The sequence below is a fragment of the Lethenteron reissneri genome, chromosome 10 (assembly GCF_015708825.2).
Source record: "Lethenteron reissneri isolate LAM-NWPU_2019-01 chromosome 10, ASM1570882v1, whole genome shotgun sequence".
Lineage (NCBI taxonomy): Eukaryota > Metazoa > Chordata > Hyperoartia > Petromyzontiformes > Petromyzontidae > Lethenteron > Lethenteron reissneri.
The window spans coordinates 6,820,223-6,844,239 of NC_083788.1; the positions used below are offsets into that span (position 1 = coordinate 6,820,223).

General features: G+C 46.2%; 1 protein-coding gene and 2 non-coding genes across 4 annotated transcripts; 2 read left to right on the forward strand and 1 right to left on the reverse strand.

The window, feature by feature from the left end:
- The first annotated feature begins 1,385 nt into the window (after positions 1-1,385).
- Positions 1,386-20,414, forward strand: LOC133340883 (minor histocompatibility antigen H13-like). 2 transcript variants are annotated; one of them, XM_061549349.1, is made up of 13 exons: positions 1,386-1,607; positions 8,752-8,850; positions 10,175-10,257; positions 10,423-10,511; positions 10,868-10,953; positions 11,531-11,656; positions 12,987-13,044; positions 13,784-13,867; positions 14,495-14,531; positions 15,404-15,506; positions 16,690-16,775; positions 18,217-18,398; positions 19,850-20,414. In XM_061549349.1, the coding sequence occupies exons 1-12, from the start codon at positions 1,431-1,433 to the stop codon at positions 18,356-18,358; spliced, it is 1,170 nt and encodes a 389-aa protein (XP_061405333.1). In that variant the 5' UTR covers positions 1,386-1,430; the 3' UTR covers positions 18,359-18,398; positions 19,850-20,414. The 2 variants fall into 2 exon arrangements, with proteins under 2 accessions (XP_061405333.1, XP_061405334.1); XM_061549350.1 differs by lacking the exon at positions 18,217-18,398 and having other exon boundaries at positions 1,388-1,607.
- Positions 20,415-22,850: 2,436 nt separating this feature from the next.
- LOC133341050 (5S ribosomal RNA) lies at positions 22,851-22,969 on the reverse strand. Its single transcript, XR_009754972.1, has one exon. It is a non-coding gene; the product is annotated as a 5S ribosomal RNA (ribosomal RNA).
- Positions 22,970-23,651: 682 nt separating this feature from the next.
- On the forward strand, positions 23,652-23,770 carry LOC133341052 (5S ribosomal RNA). The gene has a single exon (XR_009754974.1). It is a non-coding gene; the product is annotated as a 5S ribosomal RNA (ribosomal RNA).
- Positions 23,771-24,017: the final 247 nt, after the last annotated feature.

A 24,017-nucleotide genomic window follows, 5' to 3' on the forward strand; every position in this document is an offset into this window, starting at 1 on the left:
TTAAAACATCAAACTGAAACCTTTAACATAGAAATCATGTCTGTATTAACCACAATACTTGTGATGAGAATGCAAAAAAAAAATACTCTGATAATATATGCATTGTCTTTGAAACTGATTGGTCCACACCAGAGACAGCTTTCTTTCGAGACTAGTCTCAAACCGTGTTAGACCAGAGGACGCCAAAAGGCGGTCTATAATGTAGACTTATTTTTAAATCCTTTATATTAAGTTCGCTTGCTTGCTTGCGTGCTTGCTTGCTTACGACCGTGCAAACCTTTTGGTCGTTTTTAAACCCACTTCCCGTGATCCAATCGAGCTGACATTTTGCACACAGACTCGTTGTGCGAGACAATTAATGTTCGTAAAAAAATGTTTCCAAAATTGTACACTGTTTAGGGAAAACAAATTAAATATTTAATTACCAATTGTTTAATACTGCAGACAATCATCTGACCCATAGGTGGCAGCCATCTCAAGCCAGAGGACGAGAGGACTCTAGCCGCCACGCATATAAAGGATTGAGTGAAAAACTTTTTTTACGGGTTATACTTATTCGTTCTTTCAGTAAGCATTTTGGCGTCCTCTAGTCTTACACCGTTTGAGACTAGGCTCGAAAGAAAGCTGTCTCTGGTGTGGACCAATCAGTTTCAAAGACAACGCATATATTATCAGAGTATGTTTTTGGTTTGCATTCTCACCACAAGTATTGTGGTTAATGCAGACATGATTCCTTGTAAAAGGTTTCAGTTTAGTGTTTTAACATCTTCACATCTGTTTTGTTGCCAGAAAAAAGGGGAAACCCTATTCTCATATATTAAAATTACTGAAAGAACCAAGAATACGTCTACATTATAGACTGCCAGTACGCTCGCTAAGGTTAAGAACCAGGCTACAGTCTACATTATAGACTGCCAGTACGCTCGCTAAGGTTAAGAACCAGGCTACAGTCTACATTATAGACTGCCAGTGCACTCAGTACAATTTAGACTTTACCGAAATAACCAAAGAATTTGGTTCTTCACACTTCTGCAGATGTCGATGCCACCACCACCGCCGCCGCTTGCACGGCGGTGGTGGTGGCATGTTTGTTCGTATCTCTCAAAGTTCATAAGTTGAATATTCGTAATTAGAGGAGTACCTATAATTGGATCACCCTTTACACACAAATATACAAAGTAAAAAAAACCCTCTGATCTGGCAACCTATTCAGAAACCATTGCCAGCTGTTATTGTAAACCACAGTTTACACAATCTCCACGAACGATTCCAATCGACAACATCTCCAACTGACTGTGAATCGGCGCAAAGAATCGATTCCCTTCAAAGCCCCCAAGACAATCAAGCCAACGTAACGATTCCCCCGACGCGTGAAGGAATCGATCAGGAAGTTAATCGAATCGCCGGCGAGGCAGAAAGAGTACGTGGCGATGGCGGATACGGACCTGAACGCAACTCTCTCCGTGGCCGAGGCGGCGGTCAACGCCACGGCGAAGGTTCCCTCCACGCCCGAGGGCATCGCACTCGCCTATGGCTCCCTGGTCGTCATGGCGCTGCTGCCCATCTTCTTCGGTTCCCTGCGCAGCGTCAAGTCCGCAAAGTCCAAGGTGAGAGGCGCGGTACCCCCCCTTGCCCAGGCCGCGACCACGGTCTTGCCTGACGGCGCCTACCGGGGGAGGCGCGCGTCACGCGGCGGGGCCCCGCAGAGCGAAGGGGTGGGGGATTATTGCGCCGGTTTGCGTAGGCCGCGCACCATATGTATGTGTGTGTGTTGAATTGTCCTCAGTGTTATCCATCAGCAGTGGTCAATCCACTGCTGGATGGACTGCTTCCTGAGCCGTCGCGAGCTTTTCACGATCCCACGAATTGATTTCGTGTGTCCGTCTTCCTCGGTCGACGCTTTGGGTTCCTTGGCTGTCACTGCGTTGATAATTGTTTTTTTTTACCCCTTTTATCTGGCAACAAAACTGACACCTTTTTTTTACAAGAAGCCATGTTTGCATTGACCACAATACCTGCGGTCGGAATGCAAAGGTGTCAGTTTTGTAGCCAGATAAAAGGGTAAAAACACAATTATCATATTTTGCTACTGGCAAAGGAGGTTCCAATGGTGTCACTGCGTTGTTTCTTCGTTAGCATCGTTCCCTTTAAGCCATGACGTGTCCTTTGCAAGCCCACTCGCTCTTTCTTTCTCATCAGTTAGTTTTATTAAACTTGTATAATTAACCAGCATATGTTTTCTGGAACCCATATGGTTCCTCTTGCTGTGTCTCGTTAGAATGCGTTAACGCATTGAATTGGAAATTAAAAACGGTGTATTCATTTAGAGTAAAATGTTACGTGTGTTTTTTTTTGTCAGGTCGCAGCCAGGTGTGTGTAAATAATAAGTCTGTGCCGACCCTTGTCAAATTATGCTCGGGCGATGAAAGAGAGGTGTGTCTTTTAAAAGTATACCCAAGTAAATTTGAAAAAAAAGTTACAGTACTTGGTTATCCCTTATAAAAGACTTGCCCTGTATTAGCCATTCCTTGGCTTCCATTCCGTTATTATTCTTGATCATTGGCCATCATTCCTTCATGCCATAACGTGTCCTGCCCAATCCCACTTATTTATCTTAACAGTTTAAATTATAGTATGTCATTAATCCACGTGTACCTGTTTTTATCTCAATATAATGTGTTTATCAATGAAATACGTCTGCCTTACTATTATATTAAATAATTTTACTTCTAACATAGTACTACTTATATTCTTGGTTCTTTCGGTAAAGTCACGTAGAAGAGAAACAATAAAAGAATAAAAATATAAAATTCTCACGACGTTTCGACTGCAACACAAGCAATCATCATCAGGTGTGAAATCCGCAGCAAGGAAACTTACCGAAAGAACCAAGAATATGAATCCCTGCAGTCACGAAAGCTTTAAATCAAAATAGTACTACTTGTGGTCTAGAAAGGCTAAGTATTTGATATTTATTCGTCCTGGTCAGAATGATTGATAGTAACGCATTTAACTCAGTGGGAAACTGATACAGTCATCCAAGCTGTCAAAACAGACGTAATAAAAAAACATACAACAAGGATAAAAAAATTGTTTACAAGCATAGAACAGCTGCGCTGAGTTTCCGTGAGGAAGGTAACGATACAAAATCTGTAAGGAGATAAGCTCTCAAAATGTATTCTCAGGAACAAAGATGATGAGAATACATTTTAGGAATATTGGAGAAATAAAGACACACATATAATGCATATATAATATATAATGTCCCATAAATGTCATTTTATGGTGACAGTCACTATAAGTACCAATGGATATCAATTAGAGGAATTGATTTTGGATCCAAAGTGAAAATATTTGATGAAAATAAAATCTATATTTTTGTATGGACAAAACAGGCAAACATAACACAGTATGTATGCCTCGGGTAATTATTTAACGTGGACTGTGATCAAGAGCAGATTGGAGTGTGTTTGTAAAATTTAATTTCGCAATATACCAATTTGCCCAAAGAAGAAAGTTTTCCAATCGGTCCAATATTCTCCGGAAATATGAACACTGAAAATTTCGAGCAACGACTGTGAAAAGAGGTACGGACGGAGAGGTGCATCCTTGTAACTTCATTGAGAAGCAGCTACAAAAATATACACAAATTACAGACATCTTAGTGCTTGTTGAGAAAAGTAAATGGGTTTGTACAAGACACATTGACTAGCAGACATGACAGCCAATAAATGAGACTAGTGCTGGAATGGCAGGCAAAGGAGAAACAAGTATAACCCGTAAAAACAAAGTTTTTCACTATAAATCCTTTATATGCGTGGCGGCTAGAGTCCTCTCGTCCTCTGGCTTGAGATGGCTGCCTCCTATGGGTCAGATGATTGCATTGCACCATTAAGCAATTGGTAATTAAATATAATATTTTTGTCCTAAAAAGTGTACAATTTTGGAAAAAAAAATTCACGAACATTAATTGTCACGCACAACGAGTCCGTGTGGAAAATGTCAACTCGATTGGATCATGGGAAGTGGGTTAAAAAACGACCGAAAGATTTGCACGGTCTGAAGCAAGCAAGCGAACTTAATATAAAGGATTTAACAAGTAAACCCGTAAAAACAAAGTTTTTCACTCTAAATCCTTTATATGCGTGGCGGCTAGAGTCCTCTCGTCCTCTGGCTTGAGATGGCTGCAATCTATGGGTCAGATGATTGTCTGCCAGTATTAAGCAATTGGTAATTAAATATTTAATTTGTTTTCCCTAAACAGTGTAAAATTTTGGAAAAAAAATTTCACGAAAATTAATTGTCACACACAACGAGTCTGTGCAAAATGTCAGCTCGATTGGATCACGGGAAGGGGGTTAAAAAACGACCGAAAGATTTGCACGGTCGTAAGCAAGCAAGCACGCAAGCAAGCACGCAAGCAAGCAAGCAAGCGAACTTAATATAAAGGATTTAAAAATGCCTGCGAGCGTGACCACCGGGGAGGTGGAGTGATGAGATTAGAGGCCTCGTCCAGTTCAGGAGTTAGATATATTATTATAGCACGACACCGTGTGGTAGGGCAACGACTTTTGAGGACTTTAATCCAGCAGTGGATAGATTGTGGCTGATGGCACTATTGGTAATAAGAATGGAGTACACCATAAATTTTGTATTAAATTACCATTAGATTCACAGTAAATGTGTTATCTTTAGACATTACTTCATAGGATATTCCATTTCAGTCTACTATATACAGCGTTTGTGATTTGAATTTCAAGGAAAGTAAACTAGACTTCAGCAGTTTTTTCTTGCTGTGGTTGTCCCACTTGATGACGATTGCTTGTGTTGCAATCGAAACGTCGTGATCTATAATTTTTCTACCTACGTGACTTTACCGAAAGAACGAAAGAGTATGAAAGTACAATAGTTAGGTTTTAACTGTATAATATATCAAGCTTTGTGCTCTTACCCATTTTGAAATTCGTGGCTGGTAAAATATTTACATTTCAAACGAGGGAAGTTGTATTGTCAATAGTGAACATTTGTGACGGAAAGCAATACAGTAAAATACATATAAAAGCAATTACAGTGGCATATGATAGATATTTACCTGGGAAAACATTTCTGTGATATGGGTATTTTTCAAGATAATCTTGTGTAGAATCTTGGTCAAATTCCTTTCTGAATATATATATATAAATCTCTTATTCAAAGCAGTTGTTTATTACTTGATCCTTGTGTGATCCAACAACCCCACCGACGAGTCTGCTAGGTTAAATACTCACACTCTTTTGACACACTTGTTTGCAACTAACACAACCCTCGACACACTAATCACCTTTACCACACCTATCACCATCAGCACCACCACCATTATCACTAACTCCATTATCACCTCGCCTATCATTAACCCAACCAACACTCACCACCGCTACCAATCTCATCTTAACCATACTCGCCACTGCCACTCAACTTCATCACCACGACCTCCACCAATATCACCTCCGCCACCACTAACATCTGGTAATGCCGTAGGTGGCCATGATGTAACTAACACACATTGCACGTGGCCCTGTCAACCCTGGAATGGGTCACCACATTCCTCTTGGAGTGGTGCCAATGCAACCTTTGAGCTAGATTCCTCCGAGTGCATCTGGTACAGCGCCTCGGTCTGTGAAATCAAGAAGGAGTCATGCGCCTCCACCGTGCTGATTGGGTTTCGTGTTTTCTTTCATCGGCACCCCTCGCCCACGTGCAGCGACGATGAGCGTCGAGTTCTTAGATTGCCACCCTTTCAGCAAATTGCTCGTCCATTCAGCCGCTGTCTAACATAGTCCGATCGTCAGCTGTAAATACGATCGGAGTTTTATATTTACCTACTACAGAATATCCAAAAGTGAAGTGCTCCTTGGAAATGCGAGTTGCACGATTTCCTTCTGCTATCATTGGCGCAGTGGTTAGAACTTTGAATGCGGCAGTCTGAATTAGTTTTTCTATTCACGTTATGGGCCAGCGTGGTGAAGTATGTTTAAGCAACCGGTATGATAGACAGTGTAGGCAAGTTTTTCAGTTTGAAGCAAATTGACAAAAGGGCTATAAGACTATATTTGCTCTTAATTTTAGAAACTTTCGTGACTGCAGGAATTATTATTTGGTTCTTTCGGTTAAGTCACGTCTAAAGATAAAATATTAAATTAAATAATAGCATACGACGTTTCGATTGCAACACAAGCCATCATCATCAGGTATAATGAAATAGCGACATAAAATCTAACCAGAAAACTATAGACAGACATATTAGCAGACAGATATCACCAAGATACATAGAGAGAGCAACACAGGTAACAGAGAGGGGTGATCATCTCTGTGGGGTGGCCTTAAATAGACCCCACAGAGATGATCACCCCTCTCTGTTACCTGTGTTGCTCTCTCTATGTATCTTGGTGATATCTGTCTGCTTACATGTCTGTCTATAGTTTTCTGGTTAGATTTTATGTCGCTATTTCATTATACCTGATGATGATTGCTTGTGTTGCAATCGAAACGTCGTATGCTATTATTTAATTTAATTTATTATTTTATCTTTAGACGTGACTTAACCGAAAGAACCAAATAACTATATTTGCTGAATAGGGAATTACATTTTCATCATCATCATCATGTCAAAAAACATGCCACTAACCATAAATAGTTTGAAATGCCTTTGATGTCCATCCCTCTTATATTGTTCTGAATTGCAACAGTTTGCATGTTGGCTTATTTTGTTTGACTGAGTTTTGCATTTGATCCCACTGAGTTACCCAAGCGCATCTAATCTGTGCTCATTTATAAAGCAGTATGTGCTTCATAGTGAGAAATAAAACCCCATTAATGAGCAGACATAAAGCAATCTTCCATATTAATAGACAGCTATTAATACGGTTTGTTTACCGGGACATTCGTCTCAACGCACTGGCTCCCCGCCACGAGTTTTTGACACTTAATCCGTCTGAATTGGAGTCCGCATTTCAGTCGAGTGTTTAAAAAGAGGGCACTTTTTTTGGAACTTTTATTCTATATCACAACATTGCTATCGGCGTCACGTCATTATGAAATTACCTTTCGTGTGAGAGAATGGCCCGCAGAAATAGATATCACTGAGCTGCTTCTGAGATCCCTTCAGGGGTGAATATTGTGTACACGGTAGTGGGCGGGGGGCAATTATGTCTCCCATGACATGTATTTCTCAATGCCAAATTGGGCAGATTTTATTTCAGATGAGAATCCTCTAGCTTCTGACCCAAATTTGCCAGGGCCTGTGGCAGAGGTCGCAACCGGGTACCCGATACCCGTACCCTACCCGATACTCGGCTACCCGTACCCGGCCAAGTACGAGTACGGGTAGCCGTTTGCGACCCTGGTGCGGCCGGGTACTGGTACGGGTAGGCCGTGAGTCACTGGTGAGTAACCGTTTGTCACTCATTTCGGGTAGGATACGGGTACGGATAGGGAACGGGTACCCGGCCCGGTACGGGTACCCATTTGCGACCCTGGTGCGGCCGGGTACGGGTAAGGAATCAAAACCCGTTTGCGACCTCTGACCTGTGGGTATTTCCAGCATTATGATCATGAGCCACCTACGCATTTACCAGTGACCTGAGTTTGACTCCTGATCAAGATACACAATGCTAATAGTAATTAGTATCTAAACCTTGTCTGGGCCATTCGGCCTTAAAAAAAGCAAGCCTCTGCCCGGACTCATTCGCTGAAAATAGACTTGCACTACTGGGTTTGCGTTGTTATCAACTACATGTCATGCTGTCTTGGAATATGTTCTCACTAAGCATCATATCCTAAACCATGGCCCCAAAAGATCGTTCAGCAGAGGAGTGGAAGGGCTGCACACGGCCCTCATAAATAACACCATCAACTGGCTCGGTAAACTGGACTGTTTTGAGTTTTTACATTCAGCAGCATGCCAGAAGAAGATTAACCAACCGTCCGTAACGATTTGAAAAGGATGATCTCATTGTTCTGTGTGTTTGGATGCCTGTGCATCTATGTGGGTTTGTGTGGTAGTGTCGTGGTTAGCGCGCTGCGCTATGAACCCGACGACCCGAGTTCGATTCCCGCTCACGGCCACCACCAGTGACGATTATCTGAAACTGTCCTGGGCCTCCCCTAGGTCGACTTAACCTTAAATGAGTATCTGGTGCCGTGTGTAAACATCACCACTGGGGAGACAAAGGCGGTCGGGCGTGGTGCTGGCCACCCACCCCCTCGTATATTGTTCCGGCCTACATAGGTGCTTGCTAACAGCACTTGCCCTGACAGTCTAAGGCTATCCGGGGGATCTTTGTCTTTGTTTGTGTGTGCATTTGCATTTTTGCCTGTTTGCATCTCTGTTAGTGTGCCTATCTGTGCATCGTTAGCGCACAGCGCTACGAACCCAGCGACCCGAATTCGATTCCCTCTCAAAGCCAAAGACAGTGGTGAATATTTGAATCGGTCCTGAGCCTCCCCTAGGCCAACTCAGCCTTAAATGAGTACTTGGTGTGATGTGTAAACATAATCACTGGGGAGACAAAGGTGTCTGTGCTTGGTGTTGGTCACCCACCCCCTCGCGTGATTCACCGACCCTCATAGGTGCTCGCTGACATCCCTTGTCCCAACAGCCTTTTAAAGGCTATACAGGGGACCTTTGTCTCTGTCTGTCTTCCCGTGTTTGTCTCCGTGCGTCTGTATGTTTACGTATTTGTGTCTGTGTCCCTCGTGTTGTTTTTTTCGCAGACGACGTCGGACATGACAGAGACGATCACGAGCCGCGACGCTGCTCGTTTCCCCATCATTGCGTCCTGCACGCTCTTTGGCCTCTACCTCTTCTTCAAGGTGCAGCGTCACCGCTCGCGCACGCACGCACGCACGCACTCCACCGCCACATGATGCACGCATCAACAACAACCGCCATTGTCGTTGGCGGTTGTTGTTGATGCTTCGCCCGCTATACCACACACACTACTCGTAGATGAAACGTAGCAGACATTCACGCTCGGTATGCCCACCGCTGGAACATAGTGCATTTGGGACCAATGTAGCAGACACCACTAGCGTATGGTACGCATACCAAGAGCATGCCAGCGCACACCCACGAGTCCGCTGATACTTAGGACATAAGGGGCTGATTTGTGGTAGACTTACACCACACTTGAGACTGATGTAGCACAGCACCGCCGACACACAGCAGGCACCACTAACATTTAGCACACCTACCAAGAGCATGTTAAAGACACTACAAGCATGTGGCTCAGAACACTCGTGCATAACATATTCACTATTAATACATGACGCGCACACACACACTGCTAGTACGTGACACACAGCCGTATTACATGCACACACAGCACATACACATAGCGTGCACAGCAGTTTCGACTCCAGTAAACAATCGCACGTGCACACACACATGCGCGCGCCACTGACATGCGGTGATTACTGTGAAGCCATGGTGCCAGGTTGTGTTCCCATACCACCCGGATTTGATGATCCATGCGAAGTGAGAAACTTGATGATCCATGCGAAGTAAGAAATTTGATACAAAAATAACTAAACACTTAATTAAAATCGAGTCTAAGCGCACGCCCCTTGCTGGGAGCATCGTCTGTGTGCCCGTCTGTTGAATACGTGCGCAGTTATGTGTGTGGGTGTAACAGATTGTGCATGTGTGTAAGTGTATTTGTGTGTGATGTGTATGTGTGTGTGAAACTGCATGGGTGTACAGACTTAAAAGGGCATCTGTGTCTTAGGTGTAAAATGTGTGTATTTTTTTACATATGTTTGTGTATGTAACAGTTTCTTTGTGTATGGGTGTTTATTTTTATGCGTGTGCAGCTGCTACTTTATGCATGTGCATAGTTGAAACTGTGTCGTTAAGTATGCGTGTGCGTTTTGGTGTATGCATTTCTGCATGTGTATATGGATATGTGTGGGTGTAACTGTGTGTGTGTTTGCTTTGGTCCACTCAGCCTCAAATAAGTACCTGGTGCGGTGCGTATACATCGCCACTATGGCGTGGTGCTGGCCACCCACTCCCTCGTGTGCCGTGCCGGCTTTCATCGGCGCGCGCTAACAGCACTTGCCCCTAACAGTCTGTTCAGACTATATGGGGGATCTTTGTGTTTGCTTATATTTCTGTGCATATACTATGTGTCCTCAGGTGTTCTCGCAAGAGTACATCAACTTGCTCCTCTCCATGTACTTCTTTGTGCTGGGGATACTGGCTCTGTCACACACGATCAGGTGAACACACACACACACACACAAAGATAAAGATCCCCTATGTAGTCTACACAGGCTGTTGGGGCAAGTGCTGCCACTGCGCACCTATGAACGCCAGTACGGCGCAACGTGGGAGGTGTTGTTTTTGGTACCATGTCTTTTTGTCTCTGTGTTCTACGTTGTCAGTCCTGCCATGGCTCGACTGTTCCCGGGTGCAGCCTTCGCCTCCCAGTATCAGCTGCTCTTCACACAGGGCACTGGGGAGGCACGTGAGGGTAAGTCTACACGCACACATACAGACAGACACCCGTGGACGCACACAGACACACACACGCAGGTGGACACGGTAGCGCCACGACACGCAAGCATAGACTCTCGCACAGTACCGAGTGAACGCAAATTGACACAAAGAACACCTTGCCACGCACACGTAGCAATAGACGCACACCCACGACGACACGCGGACATGCATAGGGGTGCACACAGTGGTACCAACACACGCACACACACCAACAACGACACAGTGACATACACATGTACGCACGCAGGCGCTCAAAGCACACTCGCAAAACAGTTGTGCGTTGTGTTTTGGCCACGTTAAGACGCTATTTTCCTGTCCTGGTTTATGCAGAGATCTTGAACTACGAGTTTGACCGTAAGGACCTCTTCTGCCTTGTGCTGAGCTCTGTCGTGGGCGTCTGGTACATCCTCAAGAAGGTGTGACCTGCTTTCGCTTTCCTGGAATCTGCAATGAACACACACACATCGCACCTGTACACTCTCACTTGCACCCTTGCCTGCATTCTTATTTTAACTCATCGTCTGATGAATAATCACCGCCTTGTCCACGCTGTGGGAAACTGCCACAGTGTAATGGTTAGCAGCACACTGGACTTGCAATCCAGAGGTCGCCGGCTAGATTCCATCGTAGAAACAATTGTGCAGGTTTCTTAAATCCCCCTCGCCCCACCTCCTCTGCCCACCCAGCAGCAGGATAAAATTGGTTACACCACAGTCAGTCAATCGGCAGGTTTGCGTGTGGTGGGGTTAAAGTTTGGTTGACGCCCACTCCTTCCAACATGTCAACGTTGAAGAGTAGACCCAGTACCCTCTATTTGTGTTCGCTCTTGTGGACGCCTTTTCTGCCGGCAGTGGGAGTGAGCAAGCAATTTCAGGGCTGCGCCTTGCAAGTAGTATTATTACGAACGAAGTTTGTGCCGACTGGTCGTGCCACTGGTCGTGCCACTGGTTGTGCTGTTAAAACCGTGGTTGTGTCGGCCGTGTCGCGCTGAAGCACTGGATCGCCAACAACCTGTTTGGGCTGGCATTTGCACTGAACGGAGTGGAGCTGCTTCATCTCAACAACGTGTGCACCGGGTGCATCCTGCTGGGCGGACTCTTCATCTACGACATCTTCTGGGTGTGCGCACGCACTCACGCACGCACGCTCGATTGCTTGCGCACATATGTACACGTAACAACAATGACACCAGCCACCATTCGTCACTAAGTAGCGGTGAGCTTACCACAGCGCTTGTGCCAGCCAGGTGCCATGGGTTGACTGACAAATGGCTGGCAGATGCACCACCTCTGCTCCCCACTGTGCCAACTTTTGCTGCGTTTTAGCCACCTGGCGCTTTGCTCATTGTTATGAGTCGCTCCTCTGCCCTTCAGCTGCCTCGTAGCGTCCATTTCGAACTTCCCCTAAAGAAGCCGACCTTGATAAACGCTGATTACAGTCATCGGCAAGTCCACTCGGCTCCAAATCCTCCCGTACCACATCAGCACATCTGATCGATCATCAGCCCTACCTGCACACGCATAACATGCCCACACGCACATAAGCACTTGTAAAGAGAGATCTTCCATGTAGCCATACAGGTTGTTGGGTGAACTGCTACTGGAAATCTGTGAAAAAGAGCTACTTATCTTCTCGGTTCTTTCGGTAAAGTCACGTAGAAGGGAAATAATAAAATAATAAAAATGAAACATAATACAATCATTCTCACGACGTTTCGGCCACAACGCAAGCAGCCATCCTCAGGTGAAGACCAGGTCTGTCGGGGAGACAGCGTCTGAATGAAACACCACCACGCTTGGAGCGTATATTTAAGCTGGGTTGGAAGGGGAATGGCGCCTTGACAAAAAAAAATTGCATATCAAGAGGAATTTAGCATATTTATGGGAAATGCAGATATGTGATTAGTACTACTTGTGAAATGCGTAGGAGGTGGGCGGGGGGTTTCAAAGTCATATTATGCCCGTGCATTATGCAGGATTAGCAGCATCAAAGGGAGGAGATCCCTGCAGTCACGAAAGCTTTAAAGAACTACTTAGCTCATTGGATTCCTCCACAGTCTAAAATATTCAGATTCTGCTGTGAGCGAGCATCTTTGAAGGCCGGAACGATGCTAGTGTACTCCGGACCACAACGGGTGATCTCTGTCACACCGCACCAGGTTTTGAGTGAAGGCTGAATCGACCTAGGGAGGAGGCTCCATGACCAGTTCTGATATCACCAGCGCTGTTCGTTGAGGCTGGAAATCCAAATCATTTAGTTGGGTTTATAGCGCAGTGCTAATCGATAGAAAACTTTATTTTCATAATGGATTATTAAGATGAATCGGCACCAGTAAGAATCACTTGTGCTCGATGAATGGATGCGTTGTCGCGTGCCTTTCTGTGTTTGTGATCGTTTCTCCGCGTGTGTGCGCATGCGTTTCCTTTCATGTTTCCGTTCCATCGCCCAGGTGTTCGGCACTAACGTCATGGTGACTGTGGCGAAGTCGTTCGAGGCTCCGATCAAACGTGAGGCCGCTACGTCCGTCTGTCCGCTTGAGTGGGGCTCATTTGGTATTGACTGACAACACAGTCGTGCAGTTTGTCACAAGGGACACATTCCTGCGGAGGGAATTGAGTTGCTCGGTCAATGGCCTGCAGGGTCAACGGCGGCGTGGTGTATTCCGCAAATATGCCCGACTGTGAGGTCGGGCACAAGCCGGCGTGAGTAGGTTAAACGTTTAGTTTTATATGGGCACCACGGGGTGACCAGCCCCTCCCCACCCAGCCCCACCCCCCACCCAGCCCCACTCTCCCCACCCAACCCCACCCTCCCCACCTTCCCCTCCCCACCTTCCCCTCCCCACCCAGCCCCTCCCCACCCAGCCCCTCCCCACCCAGCCCCTCCCCACCCTCCCCTCTCCACCCAGCCCCACCCCTCCCATTTTTGGATGCACGACGAACAGACGGACACAATAATCCCCTGTGGGCTGGTGTAACCAGGAGGTTCCTACCAGTATAACGTTTACTTAAAGGTGGTCGGATGGCTCAGAAGGCAGAACGCTGATCTAGGCCATAAAATGAGAAACCCCGTGAATTGTGTTGTCAACATCAACGCTCGTTAGAAAAAGGGCAGCCGGGCTTGTGGGGGAGGTTGGCTACACCGCCTCTTCACACGTGTGCATTGGTGGCCTTGTTATGAGATAGTTATCGTCACCCACCCTGCGGGAAAATAGTTATGCTATTCACGAGTGCTGTCGTGTTGCAGTGGTGTTCCCCCAAGATCTGCTGCAGAGGGGATTGGAGGCCAGCAACTTTGCCATGTTGGGACTCGGCGACATCGTCATACCAGGTCCGTCCATCCATTTGTGCATCCGTCCGTCTTCCTACATGTTTGTGTGTGTGTATGTGTATGCCCTTGCTTGCCTGACTGCTTGTCTGTCCATCTGGGTGCGTGCCTTCTCTTTACCTGCCTGTGTCTGTCCGGCTCTCGTCTGCCTGTCTGTCTCAGTTGCACTATTTCTGTGTCTTATCTGCGTGCCCATCATTCTCACTGTCTGCTTACCTGTCTGCCTGTCTCATTTGCACAATTTCCCTGTCTGTCTGCGTGCCCATCATTCTCACCGTCTGCCCACCTGCCTCCCTGCCTGTCTATTTCCATGGTCAATGGTCTATATCATGTATTAATATTGCAGTGGAGTCTGTTCTCTACGACATGGATCAAGATCTGCAACATAAACGACAAAAGTTTGTTAATTGTGCAAGGCGACGCGCTCGGTGCGGGCGCTTGTTTTGCCCGTAGCTTTGATATCACAAGACAGCTCTGACTAACACCTTGGTCCTTGGGAGAGTGAGGCTTAGATTTAATGTTGGTGTCAACTCTGTTTCACTGCAGGTTTACCCGAGGCTTACTTACAGGGTTGTCAGCCTCGTTCAATGCGAATGAAGCCTAATGTAAAGTCGTATTGTCTTTTTTCAGGAATCTTCATTGCCCTCCTGCTCCGCTTTGATATCAGGTAACAATTTACCTTGCAAATAGTGAGTTGTTTTTTCTCGGAGTGTTTTCTCGTGTGCGTGCGAGGTAGTTGCTCGTGCACTGCGCTATTAATTATACCCTACAGCCCGCACTGTGTGGGGAGGCCCTCATACAGTAGCGAATCAATGAAGGGCTGTATTTAACTATCATTATTTACAAGACAAATAAGTATAACCAGTAAAAACAAAGTTTTTCACTATAAATCCTTTATATGCGTGGCGGCTAGAGTCCTCTCGTCCTCTGGCTTGAGATGGCTGCCACCTATGGGTCAGATCATTGTCTGCCAATATTAAGCAATTGGTAATTAAATATTTAATTTGTTTTCCCTAAACAGTGTAACATTTTGGAAACATTTTTTCACGAACATTAATTGTCTCGCACAACGAGTCTGTGTGCAAAATGTCAGCTCGATTGGATCACGGGAAGTGGGTTAAAAAACGACTGAAAGATTTGCACGGTCGTAAGCAAGCACGCAAGCAAGCGAACTTAATATAAAGGATTTAAAAAGAGACACCCAGATCCTGCGGTCAAACCCTGGCTCCCAGTAGCGCTGGTTTCGTGTCTATGGCATGGCCATTATTTATGTACTTAGCAGTGTTTAACTTTCTACTCTATAATCCAGGTGGCCTATGTTGAATTCCCGGCAACGGTGGTCATCAATACCTTATAGGTGTCTTAACCTGGCCTGGGCTTTGCCTATGCGCAACTCTCTTAGTGATTAATGTGTATGTATACGTAATCGGAGTTGCGGGGGGGAAGGCCAACAAACTAAACACAAAAAGTAATACATTGTTCCTACCAACTGTAAGTGGGACCTTTATCATCATCATCATCTGTGTTTGGGATGAACAGCTTGAAGAAAAACAGCCGCACGTATTTCTACGTCAGCTTCCTTGCCTACATCCTCGGCCTGGGTCTCACCATCTTCGTGATGCACACCTTCAAGCATGCTCAGGTGAGCGTGACCCTTCACCCTGATGGCTACACGACCAGCACAGCAGCGGTGTCTCTCTTTCTTGATTTGAAGCTTTCGTGACTGCAGGAATCCATTAGTTTTTTCGGTAAAATTTCGATTTAAAGCTTTCGTGAATGCAGGGATTCATCTTCTTGGTTCTTTCGGTAAAGTCACGTAGAATGGAAATAATAAAATAATAAAAATAAAACATAATAAAATCATTCTCACGACCTGTTCTCCACCTGAGGACGGCTGCTTGCGTTGTGGCCGAAACGTCGTGAGAATTATTTTTATTATGTCCATTCTTTCGGTAAAGTCACGTGATTTATTTTATTTTATACCTACGTGACTTTACCGAAAGAACCAAAGAGTATGGTGTCTCTCTTGTCATACTAGATGGCTTAAGTTGCCAGTTCATTTCGATCTCCCGGCGCAACACGTTGAAAACGTTGGTTGGGCATGTTTCATAAATCCTCCGCCGTGGTCGATACAATGAGTTCCCCATTGTGGGAAGTCTCCAGTGGTTTTCCCTGTGGGCATACTCGACCCCCACCATAGGAACATGGAGTTTCCACCACTGGCTTCGAGCTGTTCATGGCAGATGAGGACTGCCGTAAGCTAATTTTCTTAGCGGGCAATCCACTCTGAATTGTTTACTGAATGTCCATGATCCTGTGATCTCATGTGTTTTCCTAACCACGTGTTCCTTTGTCCCGGTGTCCACTGTCCTGTGTGCCTGTGTTCATATGTCTCGTGTCACCTCTCTGTGTGTCCTTGTCGTCTATCCTCCGTCCCCATGTCCCGGTGTTTCCCCATTATCTCTTCTTTGTCTGTGTCTAACCGTGTCCTCTCGGTATCGAAATGCTTCCTGTCCCCATGTGTGTGTTTGTCTGTGTCTCCTGCCCTGTGTGATTGTGTTCTCATGTCCCATGTCTTTGTGTATGTCTCGCCTCTTGTCTGTGTCTCCTGCCCTGTGTGATTGTGTTCTCATGTCCCATGTCTTTGTGCATGTCTCGTCTATGTTCGCATGCTCTCCCCCCCCCCCCCCCCCCCCCCCGTGTGTCATTGTGTCCCTCTGTCTCTTCCGTTTGCACCCACGTGCTCCCTTCTCACCCTGGTGGTGTCTGTCCCTGTGTTGCCTGTCCCCGTGTGGCGTGTGTCTCTTGTGCCTGTCTCCCTGCAGCCGGCGCTGCTGTATTTGGTCCCTGCTTGCATTGGGCTGCCTGTGCTGGTGGCTCTGCTCAAGGGGGAGGTCAAGGAGATGTTTAAGTGAGAGATTAATACACACACACACACACATAAAGTTACATGTATAAACACGCACACAAGAACACTACACATATAAGTATGTGTCGTGTCCTTGTGAGTATGAACACACGTAAAAAGACACATGCACATGAATATGTACACACACAAACACATGAACATGCACATATACACAAACGCACATAACCATACACATGTACGTACTTGAATGCATGCATATGCACATAATCAAGTATATACAGGACATACGCATAACCACATACATGCACACAAACACCCCATGTTTCCCCTTCAACCCATGTCGGAGTGAATGCGTGTGTTTTTAGCCCGAGTTGTCGACTTGGCAGTCTGGGTGGATGACTTCCTCTAACTGACAATTTGCAGCACTCGGCTGTGAGCCTTTCATATTGCGACCTCTGTTCCGGTAGTCTATCTCATGTCTGTGTAATAAGACTCTTTGAGACAACTTCTGGAATCCGTCTTTTATTCACTTTGGGTTACAGCTACTTCCCGCTGCTGGTAGACAACGTGAAGGGACAGATAGACCGAGAGAGACGCAACCGCCACGTGGCAACTCGGAGCCCCGCTCCCGCGTGGCCCCTTCCTCCATTGGTTTCCATTCTGACCACGTGTCATTCCTCTCTACCCCTATTTAATACCCGGGTCACGTGGTACGCTCAGCCAATCCTCGTTAGCCTGCGTCGAATCTTCCAGGCTCCCTCGTCAGCTCCGGGACCACGCCCCTGACTCATCTCCCCATTGGCTGAGGCCAAAGTCAGCAGAACCAATCTCCATAGCTGTCACCCTTCCACACGTCAGGGCCATGTCCCCAGGCTTCCCCCCATTGGCTGTAAGCCAGGACCGGCAGAGCCAATCACCATGACAAGGTGTGATACGTCAGTGAGCCGGATATTCTCGTATTACATCTGTCTTGGTGTGTGTCTGTGTGTGGGGAGCGGTGGTACAGTGGCTAGCACGCTGCGCTACGAACCCGGCGACCCGAGTTCGATTCCTGCTCACGGCCAACACCAGTGACAGTTATCAGAATCGCTTCTGGGCCTCTCCTAGGTCGACTCAGCCTAAATTTACTACCTGGTGTGGTTGTGTAAGCATCTCCACCAGGGAGACAAAGATGGCCTGCTGTGGTGCTGGTCAACCACCCTCTCGTATGCCGTGCCGGCCTTCATCGGCGCTCGCTAACAGCACTTTCCCAAAAACATCTGTGACTGCCACACAGGGGATCATTGTCTTGTGTCTGTGTGTCTGCGCATTTGTGTGTCTTTGTGAATATGTCTGCATTTGTGTGTGCCCATTCCTGCCAGCAATTCTCTCTCTTTCCTCCCTGTCTCTGTTTTGTCCACATCTCCACCCCCGCCTCTTTCTCTCTCTGTCCACCTTCCACCCCCACTCTCTCTCTCTCCTCCCGGCTTCTTGCCTCCTAAAGCTACGAGCTGCCCTTGGAGGATCCCCTCCCGGGATCGGACGATCCCCCGCAAACCCCTCCTATCGGCAGTGTGGGGGAGCAGGGGGCCCCCACCCCCCTCCCCAACCCCGGCCCCTCCCAGTCCCCCCGCCGGAGACGTTAATGGCTGAGGGGGAGCTCACGACCCCCATCCTACCCGCAACGTACGCACTACAGCGGTACAGCATGCGAGTGCCCTCTAGCAGACTAACCGACTCGCCACTAACTCTGCTTTGTCCTCTCCCTCTCTTCAGTTACCACTAATGCAATAACTCAATAACCAAGTATCCTCATATAGAGAGATTGGCCCCCATTGCAGGAATGTGGAATTTCCAGCATTGATTCAGGGCCACCAGAGGAGATGAGTTGATGCCACACCCGTTGCTCGCATGTGTATTGGAATTGGAACCTTTTGAGCCAATTACACTGGTCAACAAAAAATAATTCTGGCCTGGACTTTTGCAGCTGTTTTAGACTAATTTCAGGGTAGATTTTAAGCTTTCGTGACAGCATGGATTCATATTCTTAGGTTTTTTCGGTAAAGTCACGTAGGTAAAAAATTAAACTTTTATTAATTATAATTTTTTACCTACGTGACATTACCGAAAAAACCTAAGAATATAATTTCAGGGTGCTGATTCCAAATCTGATCTCAGATTTGCTCTATCACATCTCATTTTTATGTTATCGGCATACCCCATTTTCATTGATTTTACCCGAAATTAACTCTGTCACTTATGATTGCCAGTTGTTGCGAGTCAGTGACTGCTTTAGTGTTAAAATATGGTGCTGTATTTTTAGGATAGTGTGTTTATAATATAATTTTATGTAGATATCCACATTTATTTAATATTTTTCTTCAGCAGTTTTTATTGAAAATGCAATATTTGATATCTCAAAAACCTGATGTGATAGACAAAAACTGATGCCAGATTTGGAATCGGCACCCCAAAATTACCTTAAAACCGTTCGGATACCTTATGCCAGAAAAAGTGTGTTGACCAGTGTAATTGGTAAATTTCCCACCCTTGTACACCCTTTGGTTTTCCTTGTTATAGGCAGCGTGACATATGTCTTTTAATACAGCAAATCCTGTGCTATTGGTATAAAGATGTACAAACACATACGTGGATATAAAAAAATGAACCCGTAAAAACAAAGTTTTTCACTATAAATTCTTTATATGCGTGGCGGCTAGAGTCCTCTCGTCCTCTGGCTTGAGATGGCTGCCAGCATTAAGCAGCATTAAGCAATTGGTAATTAAATATTTTTTTTCCCTAAACAGTGTAAAATTTTGGAAAAAAAATGATCACGAAAATCAATTGTCACGCACAACGAGTCTGTGTGGAAAATGTCAGCTCGATTGGATCACGGGAAGTGGGTTAAAAAACGACCGAAAGATTTGCACGGTCGTAAGCACGCAAGCAAGCACGCAAGCAAGCAAGCGAACTTAATATAAAGGATTTTAAAAAGTTTGATTCGTGCACGAATTCGCTGACGGTGGAAAGTTTTTGATAGCAGAACCCAAGAATCCTCGTGCGCCCCTAAACGAGCGTTGTGGTGATGCCGATTGCACGGTGCGCGCTGAGCGTTGACAGGCACCGATGTTCCCCAGGTATGAAGAGACACCCCCGGAAAAAGCTACCGAGGACTCGGTGCTCCCCAAGGGGCCTGAGGACAAGAAAGGCGACTGAACCCGGCTCGCCGATTTACTCAGTTTTTTTATTATGATTATTATCGTTATTGTCATTAACGTTATTATGATGATATTAATTTCATTTTTGTATTATTTAAACAAAATGAAATGACCCGCATTTTGTAATTTTTTGTCCGTTTTAAATTTTAATTTCGCTTTTCGTGCTAATCTTTTTTTTCAATCGGGCTGTTCGCCTTGAAGCGGGTTAGCTCGTGCGGATTGAAGTGTTGACGCAATGCAGTTACTGCTGCACGGCACCGTCAGTCGGAGATGGAGCAATGCTTTGTTTTTGGCCATAACCGAAGCCTCGGATGGCGTTTAATCAAACGGCAGAGGGTGTCATGAGAGATGTCTTCTTGCCTGCAAAACAGATGTCTCATTCAATTTATGTTTCCATTGGCCAGACAGATCTCCGCCAACTCTGTATCATTGCCATGCCAAGTTTCCAGGGTTGCTCGTAATAAACTCGGTGCAGGTGACAATTCACCAGCGAGTGTTTGTTTTAAGGTTTCTCCAGCAGTTAATCATGTCTTGGAGGGGCGTGATCACTCTGCCCGTGCTGCGCTGGGATGGTTTTAGAACATGACATCGGAGGTGGTGGTTTATAACACGGCGCAAATCCCTGGTCATCCATCCCCAGTACTGACCGGCCTTGTGCCAGCTTAATTTCCAAGATCTGACGACGATTGGGTGTATTCCGAGTTTAGTTTGGCTGGTAAAATGTATTTTAACGAACCAGTATCACCCAACCGTTGTTGAGCTTGGAATGCTCTACCAGTCATTGTTCAGAATGACTTTCATACAGTCTAAACCCAAACAAGTCACAATGCAGTTTGGCTAATGTGTGAGTTGTCTTAATTTATTCCGGATCATGAGTCATTTATTTCAGCGGCAACACGGTCGCTATAACCTCTGTTCTCCCTGAACTATTGTTGTTCCAACACATGATGTGGTTCGTCAGTGTGCCCTCGTTCCAAGACTTTAACTCCAAGCAAACCCCCTCAATCTGTCAACAGTACGGGTTTCTGAACGCAGTTTGTGTTCAGGGTTCTGTTGCCGACACTGGGAAGAATTACTTTGGCATTTTGTTCATTTTCTTTTGGAGGAGCAACCTTGAGAGCGGGGGATTGATTCACTGCAAATACGGCAATGCAATCGTGTAAAATTCAATGGACGTGGCTGAAGAAAGGGATCAATGAGAGTTTAACACGTAGGCTTTCGCGACCAATGTTATTCATAATCAACGTTTTTGGGTTTAGATCGCGTTATTTATAAATGTGTCGTAACCCTCCGCCACCCGACACGGCCAATCAGTAAAAAAGTGTCACGTTGAAAAAAGACAAATAGTTCACTGCTTTAGCCCACCGGTGTGTTGAAGCCACAACATTTACAATTTGAGTAGCACGACGTTTCGCTGGTAATTGCATCCAGCATCATCGGGCAATTCGCCAGAATTCTGGATGCAATTACCAGCGAAACGTCGTACTCAAATTGTAAATGTTGTGGCTTCAACACACCAGTGGGCTAAAGCAGTGAACTATTTGTCTTTTGTCAACGTGACACTTTTTTACTGATTGGCCGTGTCGGGTGGTGGAGGGTTACGACACATTTATAAATAACGCGATCTAAACCCAAATACGTTGATTATGAATCAATGAAAGTGTCACTCGTTTTCAACGGCTGTTACAGAAATGAAATTCGCCCAATTTCACACACTTCCATGAAAGCTAATGGACGGCTTACCCAGACGTGACTCGTGGTGGAGCTTTGTCACGTGGTGGTTATCGCAATGCGGTATAAACCCAGGTGACCCTTGGCAATCAAGTTCGATTGCAAAGGTGAGCAGCGGTGGCGAATGATATCCGAACCAGTCCTAAGGCCTTCTCGAACCCACACTGACCAGTGTGGTGAAGTATGCTCAAACAATTTTCCCCTGTGACCAGCACGGCATGGGTGAAGGAGTCTTGAGGTAGGAATGGATTGACACAAGGTTGCATCATTCGGGAAGCTAACGGTGCAGTGATCTCGATTACACGATGGCTTGTTTTCATATTTAACATTGCCCCCTTTACGCAAACGGAGGAAACCTCCAATAACGTGAAAACCCAGTAGCATTGAACAGGCCTGACCAAGCCTGCTGATGAGACTCAAAAATGTCAAAACCGCTCCACCAGTTGTGTGTTGAAGCAAGTGCTTCTGCCGGACGTGTGTGGGGGGGGGGAGCCCTTGAATTGTTTTTTTGTATCATGGTATTGAGAGCACCGACCAAATATTGTTTGGGAAAGCGATTCAAGATTTCCCACTGAATGGTTGCGACGGTGCGAACGTTTGGCTTGTGTGTAAAAGGGTTCTTTTTAAGAGTCGATCGAGATTTTACCTTTCAACTGACGTTTTGCAGCAAGACTTGATGCGCTCTCCTGTCACGTGTATGCATTGTATGATATTGTTCCTCTGGCTTCAGCCGCAGTGTTTTAAAGTTTAAAAAACAAGAAGCAAATAAACTACCTTGAGAATTAATCGAGTTTGTACCGCGAGAAGTTTTCACTTTTGCAAGTGCAGTGCAGATAAATCGGGTTGTTACGCCGTACGAATCCCATCAGCCAGGCTACCTGAGAGTGAATCGTTTCATTCGCAAAGGTTGACCACAGGAACAAACTCTGGGCTGGTTTTGACAATCAGTGTCTCACCAACAGAGTGAGTGAACGCTGGTGAACTGCGGGACGTTCATATGCAAGGGCCCCTCTGTGAGCTGTGGGTCCCAGTGGAGCACAAAACTCTACAATGCACGACGCGGAATGACCAGGCGAGGTAGCGGTGCCCCCTAGAGACGAGAACCCGCCAGCCCCACTGTGCGTGAGCGACACGCGGGGTAGACAGCGCTCCCCCTGCCGACGGAAAGAGGCAAAAGCCGAGAACAAAAAGCCTACAACACCTGGTATTCCCAGGCGGTCTCCCATCCAAGTACTAACCAGGCTCGACCCTGCTTAGCTTCCGAGATCGGACGAGATCGGGCGTATTCAGGGTGATATGGTCGTAGGCGAAAGCTGAAATGAGATTTAGTAAATTCATCTCCAACGCCAACTCTTCCGGCTGATATGGCTGATGATATTTCCACTGCGAGTAAATGTTACCCACAAAATTCGTGTTCACCACCAACTTCAGATCGCGAGCCCAGAGCTCACTTCTGCCACTGTCAAGACCACAGCCCTTAGGGCGCCGTGGCTCTCAGCGTCACGGTGCAGTGAAGGCTGCTGAGCTGAGTTAGAATCCCGGGCACGGCTAACATCGGTGGTGTCGAGTGATATCCGAACCAGGTCAGCCTCTCTCCACCCCCACCACTTCCCCACCAACCCGCACCGTCCACCAGCGTGGTGAAGTATGCTCAATCAACCGCCAGGACAGGACAGACACGGCGTGTTGTAGGGCCTCATCCATCAGCGGATTAACAAAGTCTGCACGTTTTGGTTTAAACACACACACACACGTACTGTACGTAAATATGGTGACAACTTTTACTCTGAGATAGCTGCTCAGAACTGAGACGTTGCTCCAGAGCTGAGACCACCACGTGGGTTTGCACCGAGACGTCTTGAGTTGAACTCCACTGTGAATGCGAGGATGATTGCAGGCGGTGTCTTCACACAAGAAGTTAAATCACTTTGTCCAAACGTGGGTCACAACTAAGTTAGAGATGAATTTACTAAATCTTCTCTGAGCTTTCGCCTACGACCATATCACCCTGAATACGCCCGATCTCGTCCGATCTCGGAAGCTAAGCAGGGTCGAGCCTGGTTAGTACTTGGATGGGAGACCGCCTGGGAATACCAGGTGTTGTAGGCTTTTTGAAAGTTGTTGCGTTTTCGTGTCTCCAGGGGGCGCTGTTTACTCCACGTTTCACACGCACGAACCAGAACTGGCGTTTCAATGTCTACAGGGGGCACTGCCTATTCAGGGTCAAACTCTTGACTCCTTGGGATTCAGAATTGGAATTAATCAGGTTTTTGTTTGCTTAGAGTTCTATGTTAAATTGCATAACCACGATAAACACGACAGTGGCTTGTGGGGAGGTTTTCATCCGGCAGTGGAT

What these genes read in the sequence shown, in the direction of transcription:
- LOC133340883 (XM_061549349.1), top strand. Translation starts at nt 1,431, where the DNA reads ATGGCGGATACGGACCTGAACGCAACTCTCTCCGTGGCCGAGGCGGCG. An exon ending in TCATCTACGACATCTTCTGG is followed by an intron (nt 11,657 to 12,986) that starts GTGTGCGCACGC and finishes TCCATCGCCCAG; the next exon opens with GTGTTCGGCACTAACGTCAT. An exon ending in GAGGTCAAGGAGATGTTTAA is followed by an intron (nt 16,776 to 18,216) that starts GTGAGAGATTAA and finishes TGCCTCCTAAAG; the next exon opens with CTACGAGCTGCCCTTGGAGG.